Source organism: Venturia canescens, chromosome 8 (genome assembly GCF_019457755.1).
Source record: "Venturia canescens isolate UGA chromosome 8, ASM1945775v1, whole genome shotgun sequence".
NCBI lineage: Eukaryota > Metazoa > Arthropoda > Insecta > Hymenoptera > Ichneumonidae > Venturia > Venturia canescens.
This window is the reverse complement of record NC_057428.1, coordinates 14,035,238-14,058,890: the sequence shown is the minus strand read 5'-3', so window position 1 is coordinate 14,058,890 and position 23,653 is coordinate 14,035,238. Positions and strand designations below refer to the sequence as shown.

The 23,653-nt window shown below is 44.3% G+C and overlaps 2 protein-coding genes across 6 annotated transcripts in view; one reads left to right on the top strand and one right to left on the bottom strand.

The window, feature by feature from the left end:
* The window catches only part of LOC122414569 (kin of IRRE-like protein 2), a 103,170-nt gene that overhangs the window by 29,422 nt on the left and 50,095 nt on the right, over nt 1-23,653 (top strand). The window lies entirely within an intron of this gene.
* LOC122414572 (uncharacterized) lies at nt 9,989-12,274 on the bottom strand. Of its 2 annotated transcripts, none has more exons than XM_043425973.1 (7): nt 12,028-12,274; nt 11,688-11,926; nt 11,153-11,347; nt 10,983-11,081; nt 10,632-10,756; nt 10,347-10,527; nt 9,989-10,270 (listed from the first exon to the last, which is right to left on the bottom strand). In XM_043425973.1, the coding sequence occupies exons 2-7, from the start codon at nt 11,923-11,925 to the stop codon at nt 10,104-10,106; spliced, it is 1,005 nt and encodes a 334-aa protein (XP_043281908.1). In that variant the 5' UTR covers nt 11,926; nt 12,028-12,274; the 3' UTR covers nt 9,989-10,103. The 2 variants fall into 2 exon arrangements, with proteins under 2 accessions (XP_043281908.1, XP_043281907.1); XM_043425972.1 differs by having other exon boundaries at nt 10,632-10,906; nt 12,028-12,272.

The following is a 23,653-nucleotide window of genomic DNA, read 5'->3' as shown; positions in this document are numbered from 1 at the left end:
TTTCTCATCAACATTGATGATTCGCAGTATCGAGCACTCTCGACGCAAGTAAATGACAGAATTAAGAAGGGTGGATCACGAAATAAAAATAATCAGAATTTGATCAAATTTCGTCATACCATTCTTTGGCATCAAATACACAAATACAATTTTTTTCAAATTTTTTTATCACATGCTTATCGAAAAATCTAAAAAAATTTATGTTGTCTTATATATTTTTAAAGAATACATTTACCAAATTTTATGAAATTCTTATAATTTTAAAATTCTTAATATCTTGAACATGCGGTTTAGCATGGCAATATTGTATCTTCGCGATCCACCCTCCTTAATTCATTCGTCTTCGCATACCTTCAGGATCCCACCAGATCCAGCAGCCAAACCCTTCGTTCATTTGGCGTGTCCAAAGGATCAGGAACCAGGAATTATTTTAAGGTGGGGATAGCTCGCACGAGTTTTTTTCCGCACGAATTAACCCCGTAGACACGACACTCGCTTTGAGGTCGCACACTCACGACCCTGGTGCAAATTAGCACTTGGACTTAAAGTTTTCATTTCATCCATGAATGTATGGAATTGATCTTACGACGAGACTTTTAAGGGGTAACAATTCCTCAGTAATCGATTACAATCATCCAAAAAATTGAGAAATCAAGTTTCATTATAGAAAAATGACCAAATTGGAGAAAGAAATTTTGTCGTAATGATTCCAACGATCGGGATCAACCACTCCCGAACCAAGACCTCGACAATGGCGTAAAAAAAGTGAATGAACCGTTTCAATTAGCGCGTGCGTCCACAAAGATAGAAATCATCGAACATTCATATCCGCGAGGGCTGCGCATGGTGACAGAAATCATCGCAACCATATTCAATATCCAGGCCTCTATATATGGAGCGATAAATACACGCGCATATGCATTCGAGTATATAGGACGACCCGCGGTATATTTGACTTGTCGCATTCGGTTAGCTTATACGCGCGCCAAGCTGCGGTATAGTTGCATTTCGAGTAGCGTACACGCCCTGCCGGGGTGTGTAGGTGCGTGTACGGATTTTCATCCAGTCACATTTCACTGTCTCTCGCATTCTATCACGGCGCGGGGACAAATACGAGACACGAAGCGACGACCGGTCGATCCGCGGATTCGATAAGCCATGCTCTGTACGCGGCTGGGTACCCCGCGGATTAATATTTAATGGACATTACGCCCGGGAGGTAGGCAGGAGGGGGACGGTGCGGAGGCAGAGCCCGGAGAATTGTTGGCCCGATGGTCATCGCGACTGTGTGCTTCGACCTCCCACCCTCCTCGGCCGCCCACTCGCCCATATTCCGCTCTCTACTTTGTGTATTAACGACGTTTCTATACAAATAGTTCCACGCATATTACTATGGATTTGGGAGCCAGCGGGTGTTTAAATTTGTACGGGAATCTCTGTGGGCCTCTCCCATGTCGGTTGTTCCCCTTCAATGTTGCTGGCGATTCCCTTCTCCGGGAGAAGCTTCCGAATAATTGGTGTATCGAGCTTAAGGTCGCTGCTAAATCTTTTTCTCGCCTGTGCTAATAGATTCAGTGACGTCGGCAATGCCACCTTAAGATACTGAATGATCACTACTCGGATGAGGAATGCGAAAATTTTCAAGTGTGTGAACGATAATATTAATGATTATTCAAAAATACGTTTATTTTAATGACTACGGATTAAACTTATTGTTAGTAGATATGCATTCGAGCGTATTTTGTTAACGTGAAAAAATATTTAAAATTATAGTTTTGCAAAATCATCGACCGATAGATGCAAATTTCCATGATGGCACATTTTCACAGGTATTTTTCAAACAATCATCTGTATTTTTTAACCGATTTTATTGCACCAAGTCTCATTTTGTTCGTCGACCGATCCTCTGCGAATTCACCACGTATATAGATTTTTCTCAAATTCATTCCTTCAGAAATTATGCTGCAGCGGTGAAACGATCAAGTTGAAAAAACAACTACATGGTGGACCCGTAGAGGACGAGTTGAGGAACAAAATGAGACCTGTTGCAATAAAATCGATGAAAAAACGCAAATAATTATTTGAAAAATATCAGTGAAAATAATCTGTCATCGTGGAAATTTGCGTTTGTCAGTTGATGGTTTTCCAAAACTATCATTTTTCATATTTTTATATAATAAAATATGCTCTAATACAAATCCACTAACAATACATTTAACCGGTACGTTAAGCTCGGTCTAAAAGCGTTTTGAAAATTTAGCACTCATTCGACTAGTACGCAGCACACTATTTGCCTTGGCTGATAGAAAATTTATTCTCCCTTATAGAAAATTGCGTTGAAACAGAGACAAAGTTTGGCAACGTCGCGTAATTTCTTCGCACTCGGCTGTCGGGTTGGATGCAGTGAGCCCCATGCCTTTGTGTACGCGTTCCTTGTTTCGCTCGGGGTTTTTGGAGTTTATCATGTCGACGACTTGCCCGTAGTTGCAGCGTTGTCGAATTTCTATAAAATGAATTTTACTTCGTCCCATGAACTTGCATGATTCCGTAGGCTTCCCCGTGATATTTGGAACTTCCTGTACTAGCATGTGTGGTCCGTGTTTACCACAGAGACCGAGAGATCTCGTGATCTCCGTCCGGGGGTTAATAATCAGCGTATTACGCCAATTCGAAGCGCGCGACAGCCCCAATATTGACCTGGGGCATTTAAAACCGTGGCTCTCTCTCCCCCGTCAATGTCGGTTGTGACGACAACGGCGGCGAGAGACCGGATAATCGTGAAGCAGAGGGAGAAAGGCAACTTAATTGCATCGCTATTGAGCGTGCTAAACATACATTTGCAGTAACCGGTTCGTATAGTTATGGCTTCGTTAATATTTGCCAAATTTTCGATCACAGGCTAACGCAATATTATCGCGTGGGGATTCGCCGCTGCGAGTTCTCCATTCCGAATATCGGGCCGTGCATTTGTGTGAGAAAAACAGGATGGAGGTCTTGAGGCAGTCACTTAAAAACGTTACGAAATCTTGTTTCGTTGGCCAAACAAGGTTTTTCGATTCTTTTGCCCATTTTCTGACTGGCGTCCATCGCGAGTTCGAAGCGAGTTGACGGACCGTCGTAAATCTTCGATTTTTCCAGTGTCCGATCCTTCGCATTGTTTCTACGAAGTATAGCAGCGACTGAAACCTCGTTGTTTCAATCGCTTTCGTACTTGGCACGTGCGATAATTGATACGTCCATATCATTCTGTCCGTTGATATAAAGCCCTCGACGATATTTGCTTCGTTTTTAACACGTGTCAGGATCGATTGAGCGAGAAAGAGAGAGAGAGAGAAAGCGGGGAGTGCATTCGATGATTGTACAATGCAGTGGGCCACGAGAATGTTGAGCACGAGAATACGAGCTCTTTGTATATTCCCGGTGTGTTTAATATGCGACAAAAGTGTGCAGGGGCGGGGCGAGCTTAACGAACATTATCGAGGCTCCCATTTAGCTCGAGAGTCAACACACTCTCGTCTCAGTCAAAGTGCATTAATTAACCGTTTAATTAGCTTCATTACTATCGCGTTGTTTTCCCGTTTTTTTTTGCGTTTTTAAATCGTTTTTTTTTTCTCGAGGGAACAGAAAAAATGAGTCAAGGCGAGACGGAACGTAACGCGATTGCTACACATCGTTATTTCGTTACTCCGTTAATATGCCGAGGGGCGGAATTTATTTTCCAGTTGTGTACACAACTGGGACGTATTTGTAAATCCGGGAGCCGGACTTGGGCTCGATAATCAGCAGGTTATTTGGTTCGTTAATCCGAAAAAATAGTCGATTTATACTCTTGTTTGTTGTTTTAATAGCCGTTAAAATAATAGATTAGTATAGTGAGGCGTACGTGCGTCGAGATACGCGTGTATGTAATAGGAATATAATGGGACGAGGACAATTAGGAGAACGACCCAGATATGCTGGAAAGCATTATAACGAGGGTGAACGCGCGGGGAGTTTATAATCGAGTCTCTTCGCGATTCGACCAATTTGTTGGCGCACGAAACGAAAATTTCGTTGCACATTGACACACACACACAGGCGCGTGGTGAAGCGAACGAGGGGACGCGTGGACACACATCCTCGAACTAATGACATGTAAACATACGTTGCATTGTCCGGAACTTTGGCATTTTAGCCAATTTGTCGAGTGTTAACTTATTTGGACATTGCGCCCTCTACGAAAGAGCGGATTCGCTGGGGAGGCGGAAAATCGATTGAGAAATGTTGGAGCTTTTTTCGTATACATCGAGAATATTCAGCGCGTGCCCGCGGCTCTGAATTGGGTGGGGATCAAATGCTGGAATGACTAAAATTTTGAACAGCTAAAATCTCGAGTTTATAAACTTTTAATGATAATATGGAGACAGATAGATTCGACTAGAGCTTTGAATGCCGATAATAAATAAAGCAGAAACTTCAAGGTTTGAAGCACGTTTACATCGAAAATAGAATGTAACAATCGCCCACAGGACGATGACTAAAATAATATCGATTTTTCGAAAATTCGACTATCACCTTTTCGATTCATAAATTACTACAGTCAGCGATACTGTGAAAATTGACAATTTTGAAAATATAATAACGAAAGAGCAAATATTACTGGGGTTGAAATACTGAACACCAAAAAGTCGAACAGTCAAAATAGCGAAACGTTGGAAAGTCGATCGATCAAAATAAAAAAATGCAGCGGAGCTCCAAACACACGCGTCTCACTCACTCACTTACTCAGACCGGTGATCTCCAATTTTAAATATCGCCATTTTGACTTTCGCCTTTTCGAGCTATCGCTATTTTGCATATTTAAGTTTTATAGGCTTGAAAAATTCACTTTCCATTTTTTGCTACTCTATAATATATTCTGGTCTGTCTATAAAACAATTACTCTCCATTTTGAATTCGAAAATATGAACTTTTGACATTCGGATGGTCCGTTAAAATTGCGCATTTGAAATGAAAACTATTGAAATATATATTTTCGGGTAAATACGAATTCAAAGAAGAAATTTTTGATTGAACACGCAGTCTGCTGAATAGTCGATCGGGAATAAGAATTTCGAATTACTTATTTTTCTCCAAACTGATATCACAACTTTAAAAATTTCGAAATATTGACCGTTCCACAATTCAATTATTCGACATATTGAACCCCACCCTCTGAATTATCGATCGCATACACGCCTCATTAAGGTCGTCGCAGCAGCCTCGATAGATATCGAAAACGAGACTATATTCGAGGCTCGTTCATTTGTGAGGAGAAACTGCGATTCGTCGATTTTGCAATTTGTTTTACAGCAGCAGTTTAACTGGCGCTTCAATCGGAAGCAGTTATCAAACTTGCATGATTTTTCGTTTGTTATCGCGCCGCGATTTCGCTTCCTCCAAGTACGACAAACGGAGCTCCCCATCCCCGAAGGTCGGCCGCTCACCGATCGATGGATCCTCAATTTCCTTCCAAATAATACACTTCCGGCCCCCCCACCAAACCGCACGTTTCCACTATCAAAGTTACTACTAAACTACACACTCGCACACACACTGTTTGGCTCGCGATGTACAGAAGTTCTCTGCTAAGGGAACGAATAGAGTTTACTCGTCGTTTTCGAGTGAAAGTTTGCAATCGCGCTCCTCCCCTCGTGTCCTTTCGAGCCAGAGATCCACGAATAGGACCACGCGTGTTCGATCCAGTTTGCCGAGCGAGAGTTCGTCAAACTTGGTGCGCGCGCGGGCCCGGGGCCTCGATTATGTGTTCGAGAAAGCGTGTCTCTGTGTTGCAGCTCCGCTTGAAGCGGCTTCAACTGCTGCACGATTCACACTCTAATTCGAGTTAAACCGCACAGGACTCCGGCGAGCTGTGCTCGTGGCGTTAGACATCGTCGCTTCGAATGCGCGATGAAAGGAACGACGAAAAGGCACTTTTTGTCACAGAATTTCCGACAGTCGAAACCCCCTGGAATATTTGACGCGCCGATTCTCAACGTTTCGAGAATTTTAATGCACCTGCGCGCCCCACAAAATGACGCTGCGGAATAACGTCAACGAACTTTCACGCAGTTGACGCAGCAACTATTTCGCGAGCCTTTTTTCGGCAGACATGACAGACCGAAATCAACAACGAGCTTCTACACTCCCTCGTCGGCGGTGTACACCTCCCATGAAATAGTATTTCGCTCTATCCTCTCTCGCCTGCGGATGTTTGTCATCGGGAGAAAAGTGCAGGAAAGTGTGGAACCGAAGGCGAGACCGGCTCGACATCCGCCCCGAAAAGTGCAGACGGGAATCTTCGATTCTTCCCTCTCCTTTTTTATTCCTCCGTTAAACCCTCCGCGGAAATCGTCTGCGGCCGTCGTATTTCTCGTCGCGCGGAACCGCATGCGACTAAGAGAATTTTTCCACCGCCATCCCCGTCTCGAAGAGTTCCGACTGCTGCGAGAGGTGCAAAAGTGGAGAAAAAACAACGCCCCGATGCATATACATTTGTGCATATTTACGCAGCTGTTGTCTTTCACCGTCGCCTCGAGGCGAATCCCCGCGAGTACCCGCGCGTAAGTCAAAAGCCGCAGAAACTCCGGAAAGCGGAAAGTCTCTTTCATTGAACATAAAAAATATGGATGCGCTCGTATTCCTGCGACGTATGGAGCCGAAGGCATAGCGAGAGTCTTCTCGCTCTTTGCACGGTCGCAGCTACACACGATGAGTAAAAAGATGGGGCTCAAGTTCTTTCACGCTTCAACGTCGCACACGTGTATTTGTACACAAAGTATTTCGAGGGAACTTTTCACTTTTCGAGAAATTTACGGACGTCCACCGGGACAGACGCCGCACGCGAGAAAAGTTTCTTTCGTTCACTCGAAACCCAGAGGAACTTGTATTATGCTGGTTACTAAAGTTTGAAGTATATTAGGAGTGATAACGCCCGCGTTTCCGAGATCACCACGCGGCAAACTTCGATTAACCGGCGCCGATAATGTCACTGGTGAAACTCCTCGTCGGTAATTCAAATTCCCGCAGACCCAAAGTTGTCATATTCAGTGTGATTTTTGTTTATTTTTTTCCACACAGCACGTTGTCGAACATTAATTTAGCGAAAGTGAAAATTGTTGTACGAGCATATTTCGAGGTTCAAAAGAAATGATAAAGGATGTCTATACTGCCCTTTTAAGGAGGGTGGATCGCGACGATACAATGTTGCCATGCTAAACCGTGTTAAAAATATTAAGAATTTCATAAAATTTGGTAAATGTATTCTTTAAAAATATATAAGACGCAATATCAATTTTTTTTAGATTTTTCTACCACATACCTCTCGAGTAATTGAGCACTAAAGTTAACCTGTGTAAGCATAGAGTTTACACAGTTATACATCTCGTGCAAAGAACTTCGATTTAAGGAAGTTGAGGCATTAGAAAGAAAATGATGTCATCGCTTTTAAACCGATTGCATCTTATAAAGTGTAGTGTAAGAAAAAATCAGTTGAATTTTCAGACAGTTCAGGAGCGTCGTTGCTGAGAAAAATCAGTAAAAATTTGGGTCAATAACATGTAACCTTATGGAAGTCAAGACACATTCAGTTCAGTGACATCTCCGTTAAAAATGATGTTAAAAATATGAAATTTTTTGGACAACAGGAGCAAGGCTTGCTGAATAATGTCAATTTTTTCAGATTTATTATAGGAGATTTGCTGAGATTATATTAATAATAATCTGTTTCCCGTGCAGTTTTTTGAGGCTAGGATCGTCACCGTCCGTTTTTTCGACTGAGCTTTCACCAGTTTTTCGTCTTTTTTTCCCCAACTCTTCTTTAAAGTGTATGCAACATTGCCAAACTGTAAACTGGCCTAACTTTTGAAAGTCTAACTGGTCATAACTTTTGGGTAAAAAAAATGACAGTACGGCCTCAACTTCCTTAACGTTCGATAACCATACGCGGTGAAAAAATTTGAAAAAAATAGTATTTGTATACTCGATGCCAAAGAATGTTATCGCACGAAATTTAATCAAATTATCTCATCATTTTGATTTCGTCGTCCACCCTCCTTAATCGATGCATGGAAAGGTCGTTATAAAAAAATTTAGAGCCATACGTGTCTTTCGTTTCTTTGGATAATTCCTCTTTCGATATGTTCCCACAAAAGATCGCGCTCAGGCTAAACCCGGCCGGGTTTTTTGTCCACGATGATTGAAATGAGGCCTCGCGGCGATGGTGGCACACTTCGATGGTTAGATACGCTCAGGTCGACGATCCAGAGACTTCCAATCAGAGAGCGATCGACAAGGATCTTGGCGGGATCGTCGCCGCTGTGTTCAAGTTTCAATGACTCTTTGGCCCGATGAATAATCGCGTCAGACGCGGATTACAAAAAGCGAAACTGCGACTGTGTTCGCGCGGAGGCTCCAGAATTTCAAAAAAGTTAGCTCCATTAGTTTGAATATTTCGAGTACTTTTTGTTCGTGACCTCCTGGACCGAGCGGGCTCCGGCTGCTCCACCGAAAATTGGATCTCCGCAGTCCCATGATGTATCGCCATGGAAAATAAACCCTCGGGGCGAGTTCAGTTCTCGCTTCCACCTTGTCTCTGTCTCTCTCTCTCTTCGGGCTCGCGTTGTGACGTATTGCAAAAGTTAGTCTCTCTGAGAATAGTCTGCGTAGCCCGCGGGCCGCTCAGGACAGTGGCCTCGGGCGGGAAACGCCACGTGACGAGTTAGTTGAGTGTCGTACCCCTCGAGTGTGGTCCAGTGCGAAGGTAACTTTCTCATAACATCGTTCTCGCTATAAGTATATTAAAACGGCATCGTAATTCACCAGCTTCCGTCGCTTCCGCTCGAAAATGAACGGAGCGAAAATCTTGCGATTGGAATGAAGCGTGAAGAGCGTCCGCGTCGAATATTCGCTCTTGTAAAATAATGAGCCAAGAGCGGGATGCTTCGATGATTTTTCTCGTCGAGCCTCCCCCGTCGTCCTCGGTCGCGCTCCCCGCTCCGCACCATCCACGATTACTCTTCCCCCGAATGCAGCTTTACGCTGTTCGCGATTTCCCACAATTGGCTCAAGTGCGGTAACAATACTGAGAGGAAAATAGAAATGAGGAGAAAAAGCAGCAGGGGCGAGAGCAGCAGCGAGATAAAGGGTGGTGAGGAGCTCTCTCACTTTGGGTAGCTGCTTTGCATCTTGTTAGCTCATTGTTTCTCGAGAGTAATGCTCGTGTACAGTCTCCTCGCTCGTGCACGCGGCGGCTGCACGTACACCGACACGTAAGACTCGATGTGCAGGGAGCTCGGGAAGCAGCGACGACGGTACACGCGAAGCGCCATAAATATAGCCATTACTCTTGCTCCACAATGGGCTCGAGAGGGTTCCCTTGAAAACATTGACAAACGGCCCAGCAAGGTTTCAGTACCTAGACAACAGTACTCAACCATCGGCCCACCATCGAAAAATGTGCTGAAACTAGATTGGGTGAAAGTCTGAATGATAACTTGGGTCCAATGGTGAATCTCACAGTTGGCCCAGGGTCGTCTTCAATATCTGCCCATTAGTTCCCCAACAGCAAGCCAATGGCCGGATGTATCGAGGTCGTTCGTTGGCCCAAGATAATTTCATTGGTTGACCGGTCCTCGGTCACATGGTGGACCGATCATGAGTACCGGTAGAAGGATGTAAATTTATTTTTTTTTAAATATACAATCGTATCATTGTTAATGCAGATATTTATTTCAAAGCATTCTTTCATAAAGTAGCAGTGAATGGCATTATTTATTTTTTTCATCATCCAGAAAAATTTTCGGGATTCAACAAAAACTTAAAAATAAAAGTAATAATATTAAATAAATATTTATGAAGCCAAATGTGTGCAAATAAGCCAACGAAAAGAAAATATTTTTTTTACGAAATTACACTTTGTTCATATGAAGAATGTATATGAACTATGTATTACCGATTTTCGAAGTACCAGCAGAAAAGAAAAAAAAACTTTCAACTGTATCTTTTGTTAATCTTAAAAATAAAGCAAAAAAGAACATAGAAAATTATTGGGAAACGAAAACTTTCTTAGCAATGTAAGAAACCGATTATTCTATATCGGATGTCGCAACGGGTTCAGTGGTAGGCGTAGGAAGCTGATTGGTGCGTTCACGACGACCACCTTCTCGGTCACCAGCACCTGCGAACCACCGACTTAGTTTCGTTGAAAGCCCGACAAGCTCCGGACCATCAGAATACTTTTCTCGCAAAATTTCTGCAATAAAACAAGAATACGTTGATAAAACAAGAACTAAGATTGAAGAAAATGTAAAATTTTTCTATCACTTTACCTTTCATACATTCAAATGTCAATGTTGCGCTGAAATTCAATTTTGTTTCGGCGTTCTTGACTTTTCGGCCGCATCCACTGTATTTAATTTGTACAGCTTTACTCATGATCGTTGAGACCATGATACCAATGTCTTTTTGAATCGAAGTTATTCCGGCTACAGAAGACTTTAGTAAGATAATCTGCAAAGTGAAAAAAAACCTTTAATAAAATAAATAAAACCTTTAATAAATAAAACCTATACTCACAAGCTTGAAAATAATCTCTGAATCATTTTTATACTAACCAGTGCACTTTTTGTTTCTGCATTTTCATCCTGTAGAGACTTGTCGAATTTCAAGAAATCTTCCAAATTATTAATAGGAAGCGCGGTAGTAATTACTTTTCGTGCTTCTGACCCATGCTTCAATGCTGATTTCGACGAAAACATGATATTATTATTAATTTCGACGATTTTTTTGTCCAAGTCGTACTGGAGACTTCTTTTTGCAGAATCTATTGCTCGCATCAGATCTCGTTTGATTTCATTTAATTTTTCGTCAATATGACGCTTTAAATCATCTACGAAAGAAATTGTGTAAACTCGCAAATGATACAATAATAATAATGGCCGGAAAAGCGTTAACATTAGACCTACCATTTTCGTTGCGTTTCGAATTTCCGTTTCCATCTGATAATACACGGTCGCAGTTGATGGATCTATTTTTATTTGGCGATGGCATCCCTTGCGTATCACCTATTATTAGAATCTATCGTTAATCAATCCGAAGTACAACTGCTACACATTTTAGAATAAATAAAACATACCCAAGATATTCGATAAATGGAGACTATCATTGACAGGTAGAGGATTTTCTTTATTGAGATACGACAGTAGTTGTTTTTCCGAAACGGAATCCAAAAGTGTCAGGGTTGTTTCGTCGTTGTCGGTGTCAGTGCTTGGTGCCGTTTCAATGTTTTTTAGGCATCTTTTTAGACGTCGAAAACCTTGTTCATAGTCATCTGTAATTGGATAAAACATATAATAAAATGCTGAACCAATACATAGGATATTGAAAATGAAGTGAAAAAAGGCAAGCAATAAAGTTCGTGTGATCTGCTGACGAAACCATAATATTGTGTTCGCAGCATAACTACGGGCGTATATCGGGAGACTGTGCGGGTACCAACGCTAGATCACGTGACCACCGAAAATTTTGTTTATACCCGATGCGGGCAAACCTTGGCGAAACAATGGGCCTGAACGTTTAGATACGTGTTCATGAGAAATTTTATGTAATATATATGGTCACGGACACATAATGAATCAATGAAAAGATACTTGTAAATGATTTATACTTACGTGCTTCAAAAATGATGCGAACAACAGCATAATCCATCCAATTCGAACGTGGTTCTTTTTGGTTTTTCACCCATTTCTGAATTTTGCTGGGACTCGCGTTCGGATATTGACAACGTAGCCCAGTGGTCGTCGATACTACCCATGACCGTGGAACTAAATCAATGACCGGGAAATTTTCTTCAGTGAATTCGTCGAATTCAACGACGAAAAATTTCACTTGATCTTCGATATTATCCATCCTGAAACACACAGAAAAAATGCAAAATTTGGTGATCAAGAAACGTGGTAGTGGCTGAACGGCAAGTATTAAATCGCTATATTAATAACGGATCATTCTTACCTGTAAGTTTTAATACTGCGAATAGTATCTTTCCGGGGCGAATGACACGATTCAACACGTTCGACACGTTAGCACGTAATTACTGGTCTGGTCACCGAAAACACCGAGTGAGGACTGACACGAAATCTTGAATTTTCGAGTACTGCGCATTAATGGGCGCATATCGGTAGAAACGAAGAAAGCCGACGATTTTCTACGGAGGGCTTACGTTGGCGAAGAAATGGGCGCCGATGCTTCAACACGTACTCGTATCGGGAGTCTTTGAACGGAAACCAACTTCATCATTTTTCGTTTGAATTAATTGTGAAGTAAATTAACAGCAAATCGAGCAGAATTTGTTCGTATTTCAAAACATTTACAATAGATTTCTTCTATAGGCACGACGATTGATTTGTCGGAAACTTCCAGAATCTCCTTGAAACCAAATTTCTGAGATGAATCTGGGCGAGAGAACAGATCACCAGTTTTTATTACCGGAAATCCTTCCACAGCAAATTTTCTACTCTGCTCATTCGTTAAATCATTCTGTTTTTTCTCCACAATGTTGTTGATTATCATTAATTTTCCGTCTTTTAATTCTACAACATTATCTGGTCGTTTTGATTTAATAAGCATTTCTCCCACCATAACTCCTTTAATAACGGCCCCTTCGAGAACCATGCTATTACATTTTTTTCGAATACGTATTTTTTGGCCGGGCAGACAATCGACTTCCGTTAGTCGTTTTACCACCTGAATTAAGGGATATTTCGGAGTTCGTATCAATTTTTTAAGTTGCCCCAAGAAATTTTCTGCCCAAAACGCCGAGATTTCGGTTAGTGGCAATTTGAAGTGTTTTACGTCGTCCGAAATATGAATTAAATTATGGACATTCAACACCTGTGAGCCTGGTCCATATAATGATGGCATTAGGGATACAAATTCTCGTAGTAAGATATTCGCATAATCCGCATACGGCACAGCAAGTTTTTTACTGGAAAGAATACGACTTGCCACTACCAGCAGCAGAAAATGTTGATAATATTTATGTGGCAATACGTCACGAAGAACCACTGCACCAACATACAGCAGTATGGTCCTGTATTGCGTTGCTTTCCATTTTGCCACTTCGCGTATTTCAAATATTTTTCTTTGGAATTCAGCAGGTACTGAACCTTTCAATAAATCCAGTAATTGCTTTAAAAGGTTCAACTGCGCTCGTGTTAGACGTTGCCGACTTTTTCCCTGTGTCCACTTCTCTAAAAGCAATTTCATGACGCCTAAAAGCAGTAAATGCATCGAGTCCAATGGCACTCCTTTAATAATATCGAAATCTGTAAGACGTAATAGTGGCGACAAGAGATTTGGCAAATGATGATCGCCGCCTGTGTGCATACGGAAAGATTCATTCGTGCGCTGCTGACAATAAATTTCAGGGTACACACGTTTATTCTCAATTGTGATTCCTTTTACAACACATCTTTCACATGCGAAAAATCCGGTAGCGTTCTTGCAACACTTTATATACGCTCGTGCTGGAGCATCACAAATCATTGCTGCAATTTCGAATGTATATTTCTTATCGTTGAGCACAACTCCATTTTGAGTCAAGTCTTCGGCTTCAGAAATAAAATCTGTCATGAAGTGTTCAACATCGTTCGGCTTCGAGTCTCCTAAATAAATCGCCACAACAAACGGTAAAATATCAAAGTTTTCATGATAAACTTTACATATTATAGGCCAAAACTGTTTATTGGAGCTGTTATAACATTGTACACCGTCAATGTTCACGAAAACTTTAATATGACTATCTTTGTATATTTCCGGTAAGATTGTCTTTTTCAATTGATTTTTTATACCAATATATACGAAGCTTCCTTCGGTTTCCTTTCGGCTAATCATTGTCTTTTTATTGGTGCAAGAAACGTTTCCCAATAAAGTTTTTGCCGTTTGTGGAAGGTTACTATATCCTTCAGATCGTAAAAGCCGTAACAAATCGGTTAAAACATTGTGTCTCAACGTTTTCGCATGTTTTAGTGCGAACATTCTTAATTTGTCTTCGAACGAAATTTGATTTTCGTCGTACCGTTGCTCACTTTGTTCATCTTCGCTATGTATGCTTTCATTATTAGTACTATTGCCGTCGCGTAAATGATCTCCAAATGCTCTGTTTTGATTACTGTTTCCGCTGTTTTGACCACTGCAATCGGGGCTCATATTCATATCAATTTCCTCATGATGATTTTCCAAACTTTTTTCACTGCAGTCACCGTCACTATTGCGATCTGTATTAATAGAAAAACTTTTCTCATTTTTCTCACGCTTACGATCATCGTATATTTCTGTTTCTGGAATTTGTATATTTTTTTCCGGCACTAAAACGTGAGGATCAGGGAAGTTTTTCAATGCTCGATTTTTTTTAATGCGATAATATCGTTTTGACATTGTGCTGATATATTACATTACAATAAACACAATTCAAAAAACTTTATTGCTCAAACGTGGGCCTACATTGGAGAAACACTGGGTAATAATCTTTTGCCACGAATACGCGTATGGTCGTTGTCGAAGGATTCACTTCAAGAAAAATGAAAATAAAAAGACAAGCTGGCACTAAAACGGTAACTCGCAGATTAATAATACGGTTGTAACATATGTAAGAAATATGTCATATCTCAAACTCGCGAAAAGTGGTTATTTATAGCTTATATGAGAGACTAACAAAATCACGAACAGTGCAGGCAAGACTATTACGAAAGACATGACCATTCGCGGAACGTAACACGCGTACAAAGCAGCTCAAGCAGTCAAACGTACGAGGTACTATACAAAGGTGACTTTGTAAATGTATACATAAGTCGAATAACTAACAGAAAATATATATGTTCGAAACACTCATAAACTACGGTACTGAAAAAATAGTTGGTTCAAAGTTGGGCCATACATGCGTGCCAAGGTTTATTAATATTCACGAGATAGCAGTGGCCCAACCCTGGGGATTCAATAATTCCCAATTCTTCATTCAGTCATCGGTTATGAAATGATGCAAATGATCGGCCCATCGTCCGGCATAAAACTCGACACCTATGATCGGGATCAATTATGAAGCCAAAAGTGGCGCATCGTCAGTCGTCAGTAAAACGCCAATACTCGATCTAACAATCGGCTACATGGTGGTAAGTAAATATGGCACAAAGTAGGCTCAGTCATGGGTTTCAATGGTCGGGGGTTCAGTATTGTCACGGGAGTCGGCCATATTGTAAGCATTGGCGATGTTTTCAAGGGTTGCTGCAAACGGGCGCGAGCTACCGAGGAAACGACGATGAATGAAGACTTGTAAACGCTTTTATTCTCACCCTGGATTATGAGTCAGTCGCGCGGGAATCGGGAATGATCGAGTTCGTAAGCGAGCCCGCAAAGTTTCGTCGTAGGAAGGAGGAAAACGGTCGTTTTTCGTGGGTTTTTCTCCGAGCAACCGCGTCGTTGTTTTCGGCTTGAGATTACATCGGTTCTTGGATAATCTGCAGATTTTTCGGCCTCGCCTTTTGTGGCTCGAAGGAAACTCGACTCGCGTTTTCTTTGCAGAATCGCCCCGGTCCGGTGGGTCCCGCGGGCTTCTTCCAAGTGACTTTTGGGACACGCTGTATATGGATACGCGTTCATATCTATATGGATAATTCAGTATTAATAGTACACGGTTAAGCTCGCTCGAGCATCAGTGGCTGAGTTGGCTCTTTTTACATTCGTCTCTGCTTGCTCTTATTTTCATGCTCCGTTCTCCCAGCGCCCTCCCCCGCGTCTCCTGACCCAACCTCTTTATTCCTTTCGCTCAGTGAAAGAGACAAAAGCGTCTTAATTGCCGCTGCCATCGCGGAAACTCGCTGCTACGGAGAGACTCGTCTCGTCATCGAGGTCTTCGTACACTAGCCTCCGTTTTATAAGAAATTAGTTATGACGGAGAGACGGAAGATCCTCTTAGAGATGAGGAAATGGCCTGTGAAGGGGAACGAGAAATGACGCGGAGGAAAGATGCACAAGGGATTTTATATATTTATTTGTACGCTCTTTTCCGTGCGCAATCGTCCGAGTTGCCCTGAAAAATGTTCTTCGTCGCTGAATTGAGTCGAGATTTTTCGAGACTCTTAAATTTTGTAGTTTCGATTGTACGAATAACGAATCCCGTCTGTTCCGTCGCACATTTCCATATAGAAACTCGCGAGCGACTGCGAATTTCATTGGAAAATGAGCGGGGAGCGAGTGTTTCGAACGAACCGTGCAATTGATCGATTGTTAGCCATCGCTGGGGTCTTTGAAAAAGTGAATGTGCGCAATCAGAGAATAATGGTTAAATCGTCGAAGGATTTTCAGTGAATCGAGGCCTCGAACAGACCCGCGCGCACACACGGGATTGTGGCAAGTCCGTGTGTAGCATTCCGGGGGGTGGAAAAAGCGGAAGAAAGAACGTTTGCAGAAACAAAACAAAGAGATGAAAAAAGAGAATGCAATTATTACGTCGTTCAGGCCATTTCCCTTCAATAACGAATTAAGGGTTCAATGTTAATCGACGACGTTGCGCCGCGTCCCGCGATCGATAAAAATCCCTCCGCTGTACGTTAATACGAGCCTCCCTTTTCCACTCCGTTTCGGTCTAGTCTCATTTTCTTTCCTTCGTCCCACCAACGAATCTAATCAGCCCTAATAACCCAGCAAAGTGTCACTATCGCGGTGCTCGAACATTTGCCTTCCAATTTCTCTTTAAACCCTTTTCAACGTCTCTCTCTCTCTCTCTCTCTTTCTCGCTTCTTCTTCCTCCGACACATTTTCGCTGTTAATAGGAAATTTTAATATTCGTCAAGTACACTGCGCGGTGATGCAGTTGACGCGAGTTGAAATTTCAGCCCTCGAGTTTTCATTTGAGAAACAAATTATCCGCTTTTTCTTCAACCAAGTTTTTTCGTAATCGATCGCTGATATATGAGTGCGTGTGCAGACAACTCGCTTGAATCTCGGTACGAAATAAATCCGAAATGTTGAGTAATTGACCTCGTTAAGCGTAATTTGTTGGGAGGAAAAGTCAAAGAAAGTGTGTAGCCCAGGATCGTTATCCGCTGGAGCTTGCCAAAGCTGCTGATTAAATGATTAATACATATAAAATAGTTTGAAGGAGCGCCCATAAGAGTGCGCACACTCGAGAGGTAAAAGGGCTAAAAGTACAACGGGAGTTTCGTTATACTCGATTGAGCGCACATGCATTTATATTAATAGAGGAAAACTTGGCTAAGCGAGCTACCAAAGCAGGTTTGCAAATTCCCGTGTACAATCCCCGTTTGGAAAGAGCCGAGGAAGACGAAGAGGCGGGGAGGAACGGAGCGAGAGTCTGCTAGGGAAAACGTAAGGTTTCGAGAGACCAGGTTCGAGTGTAGAAACTCCCCACGAATGGGAAATTCACTCTAGTGGCCTCAACAGTATATATAACCGGGAGGCGGAAAGCACAAAGTGCAAGCTCTGCCCTTCCCTTTTCCACCTCTCACCACAAGCAGGAAGTTAACTCTTTGGCGGATAGGGATGAGCATCAGCATCTCCCAATTCTCTCTCGCAGCGTACGGCGAGAATCTAACGCGAGGGAAGGTACAAAATCGTATGGTCCTCGTCACCGATTTCTCTACTTTTGAGGAAACGTTTTAATCTACTCCTTTGAAACGTTGGTTCAATCGTTCGTCGTTGTTTTTTCCAAGGGAGCTCGGGAATCTGATGGAATCCATGCGGGGAGCGTCTGGATTTTCTACCGTTTGACTCTCTCTCTCTCTCTCTGTGTTTCGCGTGTTTCAACTTGGAAATTCGTTTTCCACGTTGCTTCCTCGTATCTTTGATTATTCAGGCTTCGCCGTATATTCGCTCTAATTTTGTTCTCGTATATAAATACATGATTTAATGTAACTCTACAGAAAATTACGAATGATGGTAAAAAAGTAGTTACTTCCCGGAGGTTTTACCTCTCAAAACTCTTCGGCCCTGCAGCGTTATTAATTGGAAAAAAGTCTCGGCCCGACGGCTGCTGCTGGCTACTGACGTTGGCTGCGTAGCAGCATGAGAGCAGCAAAAGAGAGAGGGAGAGGAAAAGCTTGAAGAGAAGCTCTGTGTCGAGGGTGGTAGTAGTAACGGCAGTAGCAAGCTCGGCCTGTGCTTGGGATTGCAGGAAAAGCGAGCTCATTAAAGCGATAAAATTAATTTAAACCGGGTCTGGGCGGCGCGGCCGCCCCTCCGACTGGCTTCTCCTTCCTCTCGATTCCCTTACAGCGTTGAGCGAGGGGGTGGCCGCGTCTGCCCGGTGCGCACAATCTAATTATTTTTACCAGCTCAGCGAGCTGTATTACCTTCGACACGCGTAGCACTGAATTCCGCGGTCTGGATTAGAAACGGCGATAGCTCTCGTTGATGATTGTGCATTAAACTTTAACATGAACGACTTAAAGCGCGCAGAGCCGCAGCCAGCTCGGGAGTACGGAGCGTTGTTTTTTCGCGAGGCTCCAAATTCCCGTGGGTCAGCTAGTTTTTTTAATTAGTTGGCGCATCCCCGATGAAAATAAAGAAAATAAACGAGCGTTGTTCCGCCGAAGAATCAGAGGCTCCGCGTTCCTTGAAAAAGATGAGCCGAAGCTTTTCAAGTTTTCACAACTTTCGTGGCAAAGGTATAAAAGCCCACTGAGAGCGGAGCGTCGCGAGACGAAAGGAACTTGCTTATTTATCGAATAATTAATCGTCGCGATTGAATTCCAATCGAATCTTCCGGGCCAGGCTGCGTCGATGGTGCTCGTCCCGCACCGGCTCCGGAGCTCTCTTAAACCTATTACCAGAATGAGATACACATTAAAGTGCTGTACCCATGTGGATATAAAGCGAGAGACATGCAGGAAACTTAATATACCGCGCCCATAGAGTCGAGTTAGTTGAGACAAGCAAATCCATTTTGCACACATTTTATGTGTGCGGCTGAATGTACGTGTATTCCAAACGCGGTGCTACCATTTGCTGCTAAAGTTCCAATCTCTCCGTGTCCTATTGTCGCGTACAGCGAGAGAGAGAGAGAGGCCGCGAGGGAAGGAAGGAAAGAGAGGCAAGGAAGAGTAGCAAGCCGGGTGGCGCGCAGACAGTGGCAATTACCGGCCAATTAAGCCACCTCCGAGCGTAGCAGAGAGCTGCTGCATGCCACCTCCCTCGAACTCTCCGTCTCTAGAAATGTGTTCTAGAAACCCACTCGCTTTGCAGCCCCGTCTATGTGCGTTCGCTTCTCTCTTCGCTTGCTCTGTTCCCTCCTCCGCGATGCATACAAATATACAATGGCGTACTGCCAGTAATGCATATATCGATTGCCAACGAGCATGAGGCCACGAAGCACACGAAATTTCATGGCGAGAAAGACGCCCGCGCGACAGACGCGACTCGAAACTCCTCCGAGCACCTCCTGCGCGAAGAGAGCGCTACACAAAATTCTCGTGGTCCTGGCCCTCGCTCGCTCTTCTCTCCCATTTCCGGTATCCGCACGGAGCGCACTATGACGGCGAATGAGAGACTCGCTCCGGGAGCGAGCGCGCCCGCTGTCACCCCGCTGCTGTTTCGAGCTCGTAATTTCATTTGGGCTTTCAATGCTCCCTTCCGATCCCCGCCGCCGCGAGAGCGCACCGAGTTTACCTGCATCGGCCTCGCTCCTCGTGCACTTCCGCGTGTTTCCAAGCCTGTTATATTCGTGTATCGTCAAAACCAACCCGGCAAAATGAAGGGGCGCGAGTCGGGCGGCTCGTTCCGAAGAGAAAAATCCGCACGACCAGCAACTTCCCCATTCTTCGGAACTCCAAACCTCGAAAACATCGAATCACTTTTTTTTTTAAAAAAATCTTAAACTCCCGATCGCACAAAAAATTCAACTATTCGACGTCTTGGGGGAACAACTCTCGAGTTAAACTCCATCCAGGCTCGGCCGATGAACGCACTCCTCATCACGTTGTTCCGCCACGTATAGTATATCCACGCGAAATTCGCTCCCTCTTCGCTCTCGTTCGGCTTTTACGACGAAAATCACGACTACTTTGATAAGTTTATTACAACAGTTTGTATACAGTTTATAATGGAGAATTTTCACCGGTAATTGTGCACGGCAACGAAGCGCGATGGCTCGTTCGCTCGAGAAGAACCGAGACACTCGGGGGTTGGGAAGAAAGCCGAGGGCCGTGGTGGCGCCGGAGGGGGAGAGGCTGCAACGAGTTTATGAAAATATACACAAGCTTCTATACGCCGAGGAAAATAATTCGTCCACTTCGTGCGCATATAGACGCACTTTCCGAAATTATATTTATCTACGCGTCCTCTGCTTCGCCGGAGTTTCAAATATATTGCAAAGTTTGAGGTTCCGTAATAACGTACCGAAACGTACTTGACTTTTACGTCCTTTGTGTCTCCCGCCGCTTCCGTGGACACGCACGAACACGGGACGCTAAATCCGTCAATAGCCATTTTCTGAAACACTCGCTTCTCATATTGTTTTACAAACTGCATTAAATTCATTCGGCCTGCAACATCGGAGCGGAGGGCTTTCGAAGCTCGAGCCAAACTTCGCTGAATAATTGACGTCTCTTTAGCGAGCAGTCGACCTTAATAATTATTAACGATACGCTTTAACGACCCTTGCGCTGACTCATCCGAATCCCGGCATTGAACATCCTCCGGCTGGTGCGCGTCAATTTATGGAGAAACGTTGCTCCTCCCATTGATGAACCTGAAACACGAAGAACTCTCCGTCCGCTGTTTCTCCTCGGAGTCTCCTGACTTGTTGGATTTTTCGGCTGATACGAGGAGAATAACCGAGTTTTGCCCTAGAGTCGCACGAGTTTGAACGTTTACTTTTCGTTTTCCATTTTTTTTCGTCAAGAATAAACGACGAAGAGGGAGCGAGAAGGGGGGCGGATCGTTGAAGATGTTCTCGAGAGTCGAGGGCGCAGATCGAGTGCACTGGTCGGGACGATACTCCCTGTGAGAAGAATATCATAATTCACGGTGTATATACGGGCACGGAGCGATGGGGAGCGGGGAGGAGAGAGAGAGTGTGTATAAACGCAACTAATACCGAGGAGAGCTGCGCTCTTGTCCTTCGTCTCCGTTATGTAAAATGAGGGTTAATGAGCCTCCAGCGAGCGGCATCCCCTCGGCAGGTCTCAATTTTTCCTTCCTTTCCTTTTACTTTCGGCATATATACGAGTAGAGAAAGAGGGAGGCACGCGGACGAAGAAAAATACTCGCGCAGACTCGCCCACACGCGAAGCACGCAATATTTTATTGTTTACTTTGCACTCTTACGCGCTCGCGGCTTTCCTCTCGTACCGCGACGATGAACCGAGAGCGAAAGCCTCGCCTCCCCTCCGCGGGAGAGCCGACAATGTGCACCGTCCGCTTCGGGCTACGAGCGAGAAGTAGCGTCTGTCCTTTGCCCGTTAAACGACGAGAGGGCTCGTCCTCCTCAGCCCGCCTATATGTACAGATATGTGTCCTTGGATACGCGAGAGAGCACACAAACGCGTATATAGAACTGGAACGAGGCAGCGGAGAGTCGGAGCAGAGAAGCACATAACCGGCGATTATTATCTTCCACTGGGAACTCACTCGCAGACAAACCCACAGCCTTTCTCTAAGCAACCACTCGACAAAGTTTTGGACCATCGGCGTATATCCGGACGGAGGAGGGTTGAGATAATTTGAATGATGACCGAAAGATATGCGAATTAACGAGCGGAATAAGGCGGAGAGACTCGAGAGCAGGGGAAAACGTATTACAGGAAACCGCCAATGACCACTTTGTAGTTTTCGTGCAACAGCGTCCCCGAGCCAACAATTTCGTGGTTTTCTTCACTTTCAAAACGCAATGGGAACAGAGATTAAACTATCCGAGGATCTGAGACACCATTTTCCCTGTGAAGGGAAAGATTTTCGGGTTTCCTCGCGCATCGAATCATTCGTGGGTCGTGTACACTCGAGAAAATGGAAGGAGACATCCTTCGACGTGGCACACAGATCATATGGTAATAGAAATTGTATACACATCCTCCTCGCGGTCAGATAAATTGCACCGTGTGATCCCAGTCCCCTCCCCCGCGTTTCCGACTCCAGCCGAGTATATCTATGTACGAAATTTCCGGGCAGTCGGGGCTTTCGGAAATTTGCATAACTATGCCTTGATTCCGGCGCGGGGGGAAGACAGAGACGGATTTCGTGGTCGGCTTGCGGCTTACCTGCTTTCTGCGGGGCAAGACAGCCCCGTACGTGTGCTCGTGCGGGCGTATTTTCGCGAGTTTTTGGTCTCAGGAAATCTGTTCGCTATCGTTCGTCCAGCACAGCAGGCTGAGACCATGAAAAATGGCGCCTCGAATCCTGCTCCCCGAGAGCTCTCAATTCTACTCGAAAAAGCTTCCCCCCCCCCCCCCCCCCCTCAATTTTCGAACGTCAGAATTCCCCGGGTAATTCACAATCTCGCAACACTCGCGAAGCTCTTCATTCCACAGAGGCCATCACAGAATGTAATTAACAAGCCCTGACATTAAGCTCCGTTGTGTATGACGAGTCACGTAATTCAAAGCTTGATGCTGGTAGTAACTACCGAGTTATGCGCATATATGCATACCCCCCGGAGTTACACCGCGTGTAGATCTCTATATATACATTCACCGGCTGCACATCCTCTCGCTGTACGGAGATTATGCGTACAGCACGGCAGAGTGAACCGTTACAATCCGCGTTGGATATTCGGTTTCACCTTGTGTCTATCGGTTTGAAGGATCGCGAATAATCCAGACGACGCCGGATCCCTGGCCCGTTTTCCTCTCTCGGGCGACGAGCCTGACATTTTCGCCACTTGTGCCTGTCCCACGGGCTCTGATTTCTCGTATCTTCCTGACGACGCGGCCTCCGAGGGCTTGCTTCTCGCGAGCAAATAGAAAGAAAATAAAAGACGCCGGAATCTTTTTGCTGCGTGCATTAGCGATTAAGGGGCTGCTTGTTTCGAGCACGTTTGCTCAAAGCTTCCGCAGACTCTCTCCACATTTGATGTATCATAGGGAATGTACGGAATATCGTTTCGAAGCGGGGGATCTCTCGGTCCGACTTGCACGCCCGCGCGGCTCCTCGTAACGATCGTTTAGTCGGCTTTTTCCACTTGGAGTCTTCTCCGCACGGTATTTGTCCCCGGCCGCTCGTGTCTCGGTGCGGCCGAGCGGGATAAAAATTGCAGCAATATTCCAGTGAACGTGTGCGAGCTGGATATAGAAAGGAGGCCGCGGGAGGGAAAATTCTCGGTAGGAAAAGTCGACTGTTTGCTCACCTAGGAACCCCGGCAAGGGGGTTTGGGAAATCGTGTTGTGTGTGCCGCGCAAGAGGCTGAAGTGAGAGAAAAAGATGGGATATATCTGCCGCGCCCTGTACCGTGTTCCTGCGGACGCGGCTCATGTCCAGGGTGTCCCGGGAGCGAGCGCTCTTCGAGGGAGGCTCGATCGTCGCGGGTGAAACTGTGAGAGCCCGGAGGGGCTCTCGGTCGAGGCGTCCTCGAGGAAGTTTCTTCCCGAATTTGGTTTCCTGCAGTGCCCCTGCACCAAGCTCGAACTCCGGA

Excerpts from the sequence above, each read along its gene's own strand:
- LOC122414572 (XM_043425972.1), bottom strand. The coding sequence starts at position 11,925 with ATGGATAATATCGAAGATCAAGTGAAATTTTTCGTCGTTGAATTCGAC. Across the intron at positions 11,082-11,152 it reads CCATTTATCGAATATCTTGG|GTGATACGCAAGGGATGCCA; the intron begins GTATGTTTTATT and ends TTCTAATAATAG. Across the intron at positions 10,271-10,346 it reads GACATTTGAATGTATGAAAG|AAATTTTGCGAGAAAAGTAT; the intron begins GTAAAGTGATAG and ends GTTTTATTGCAG.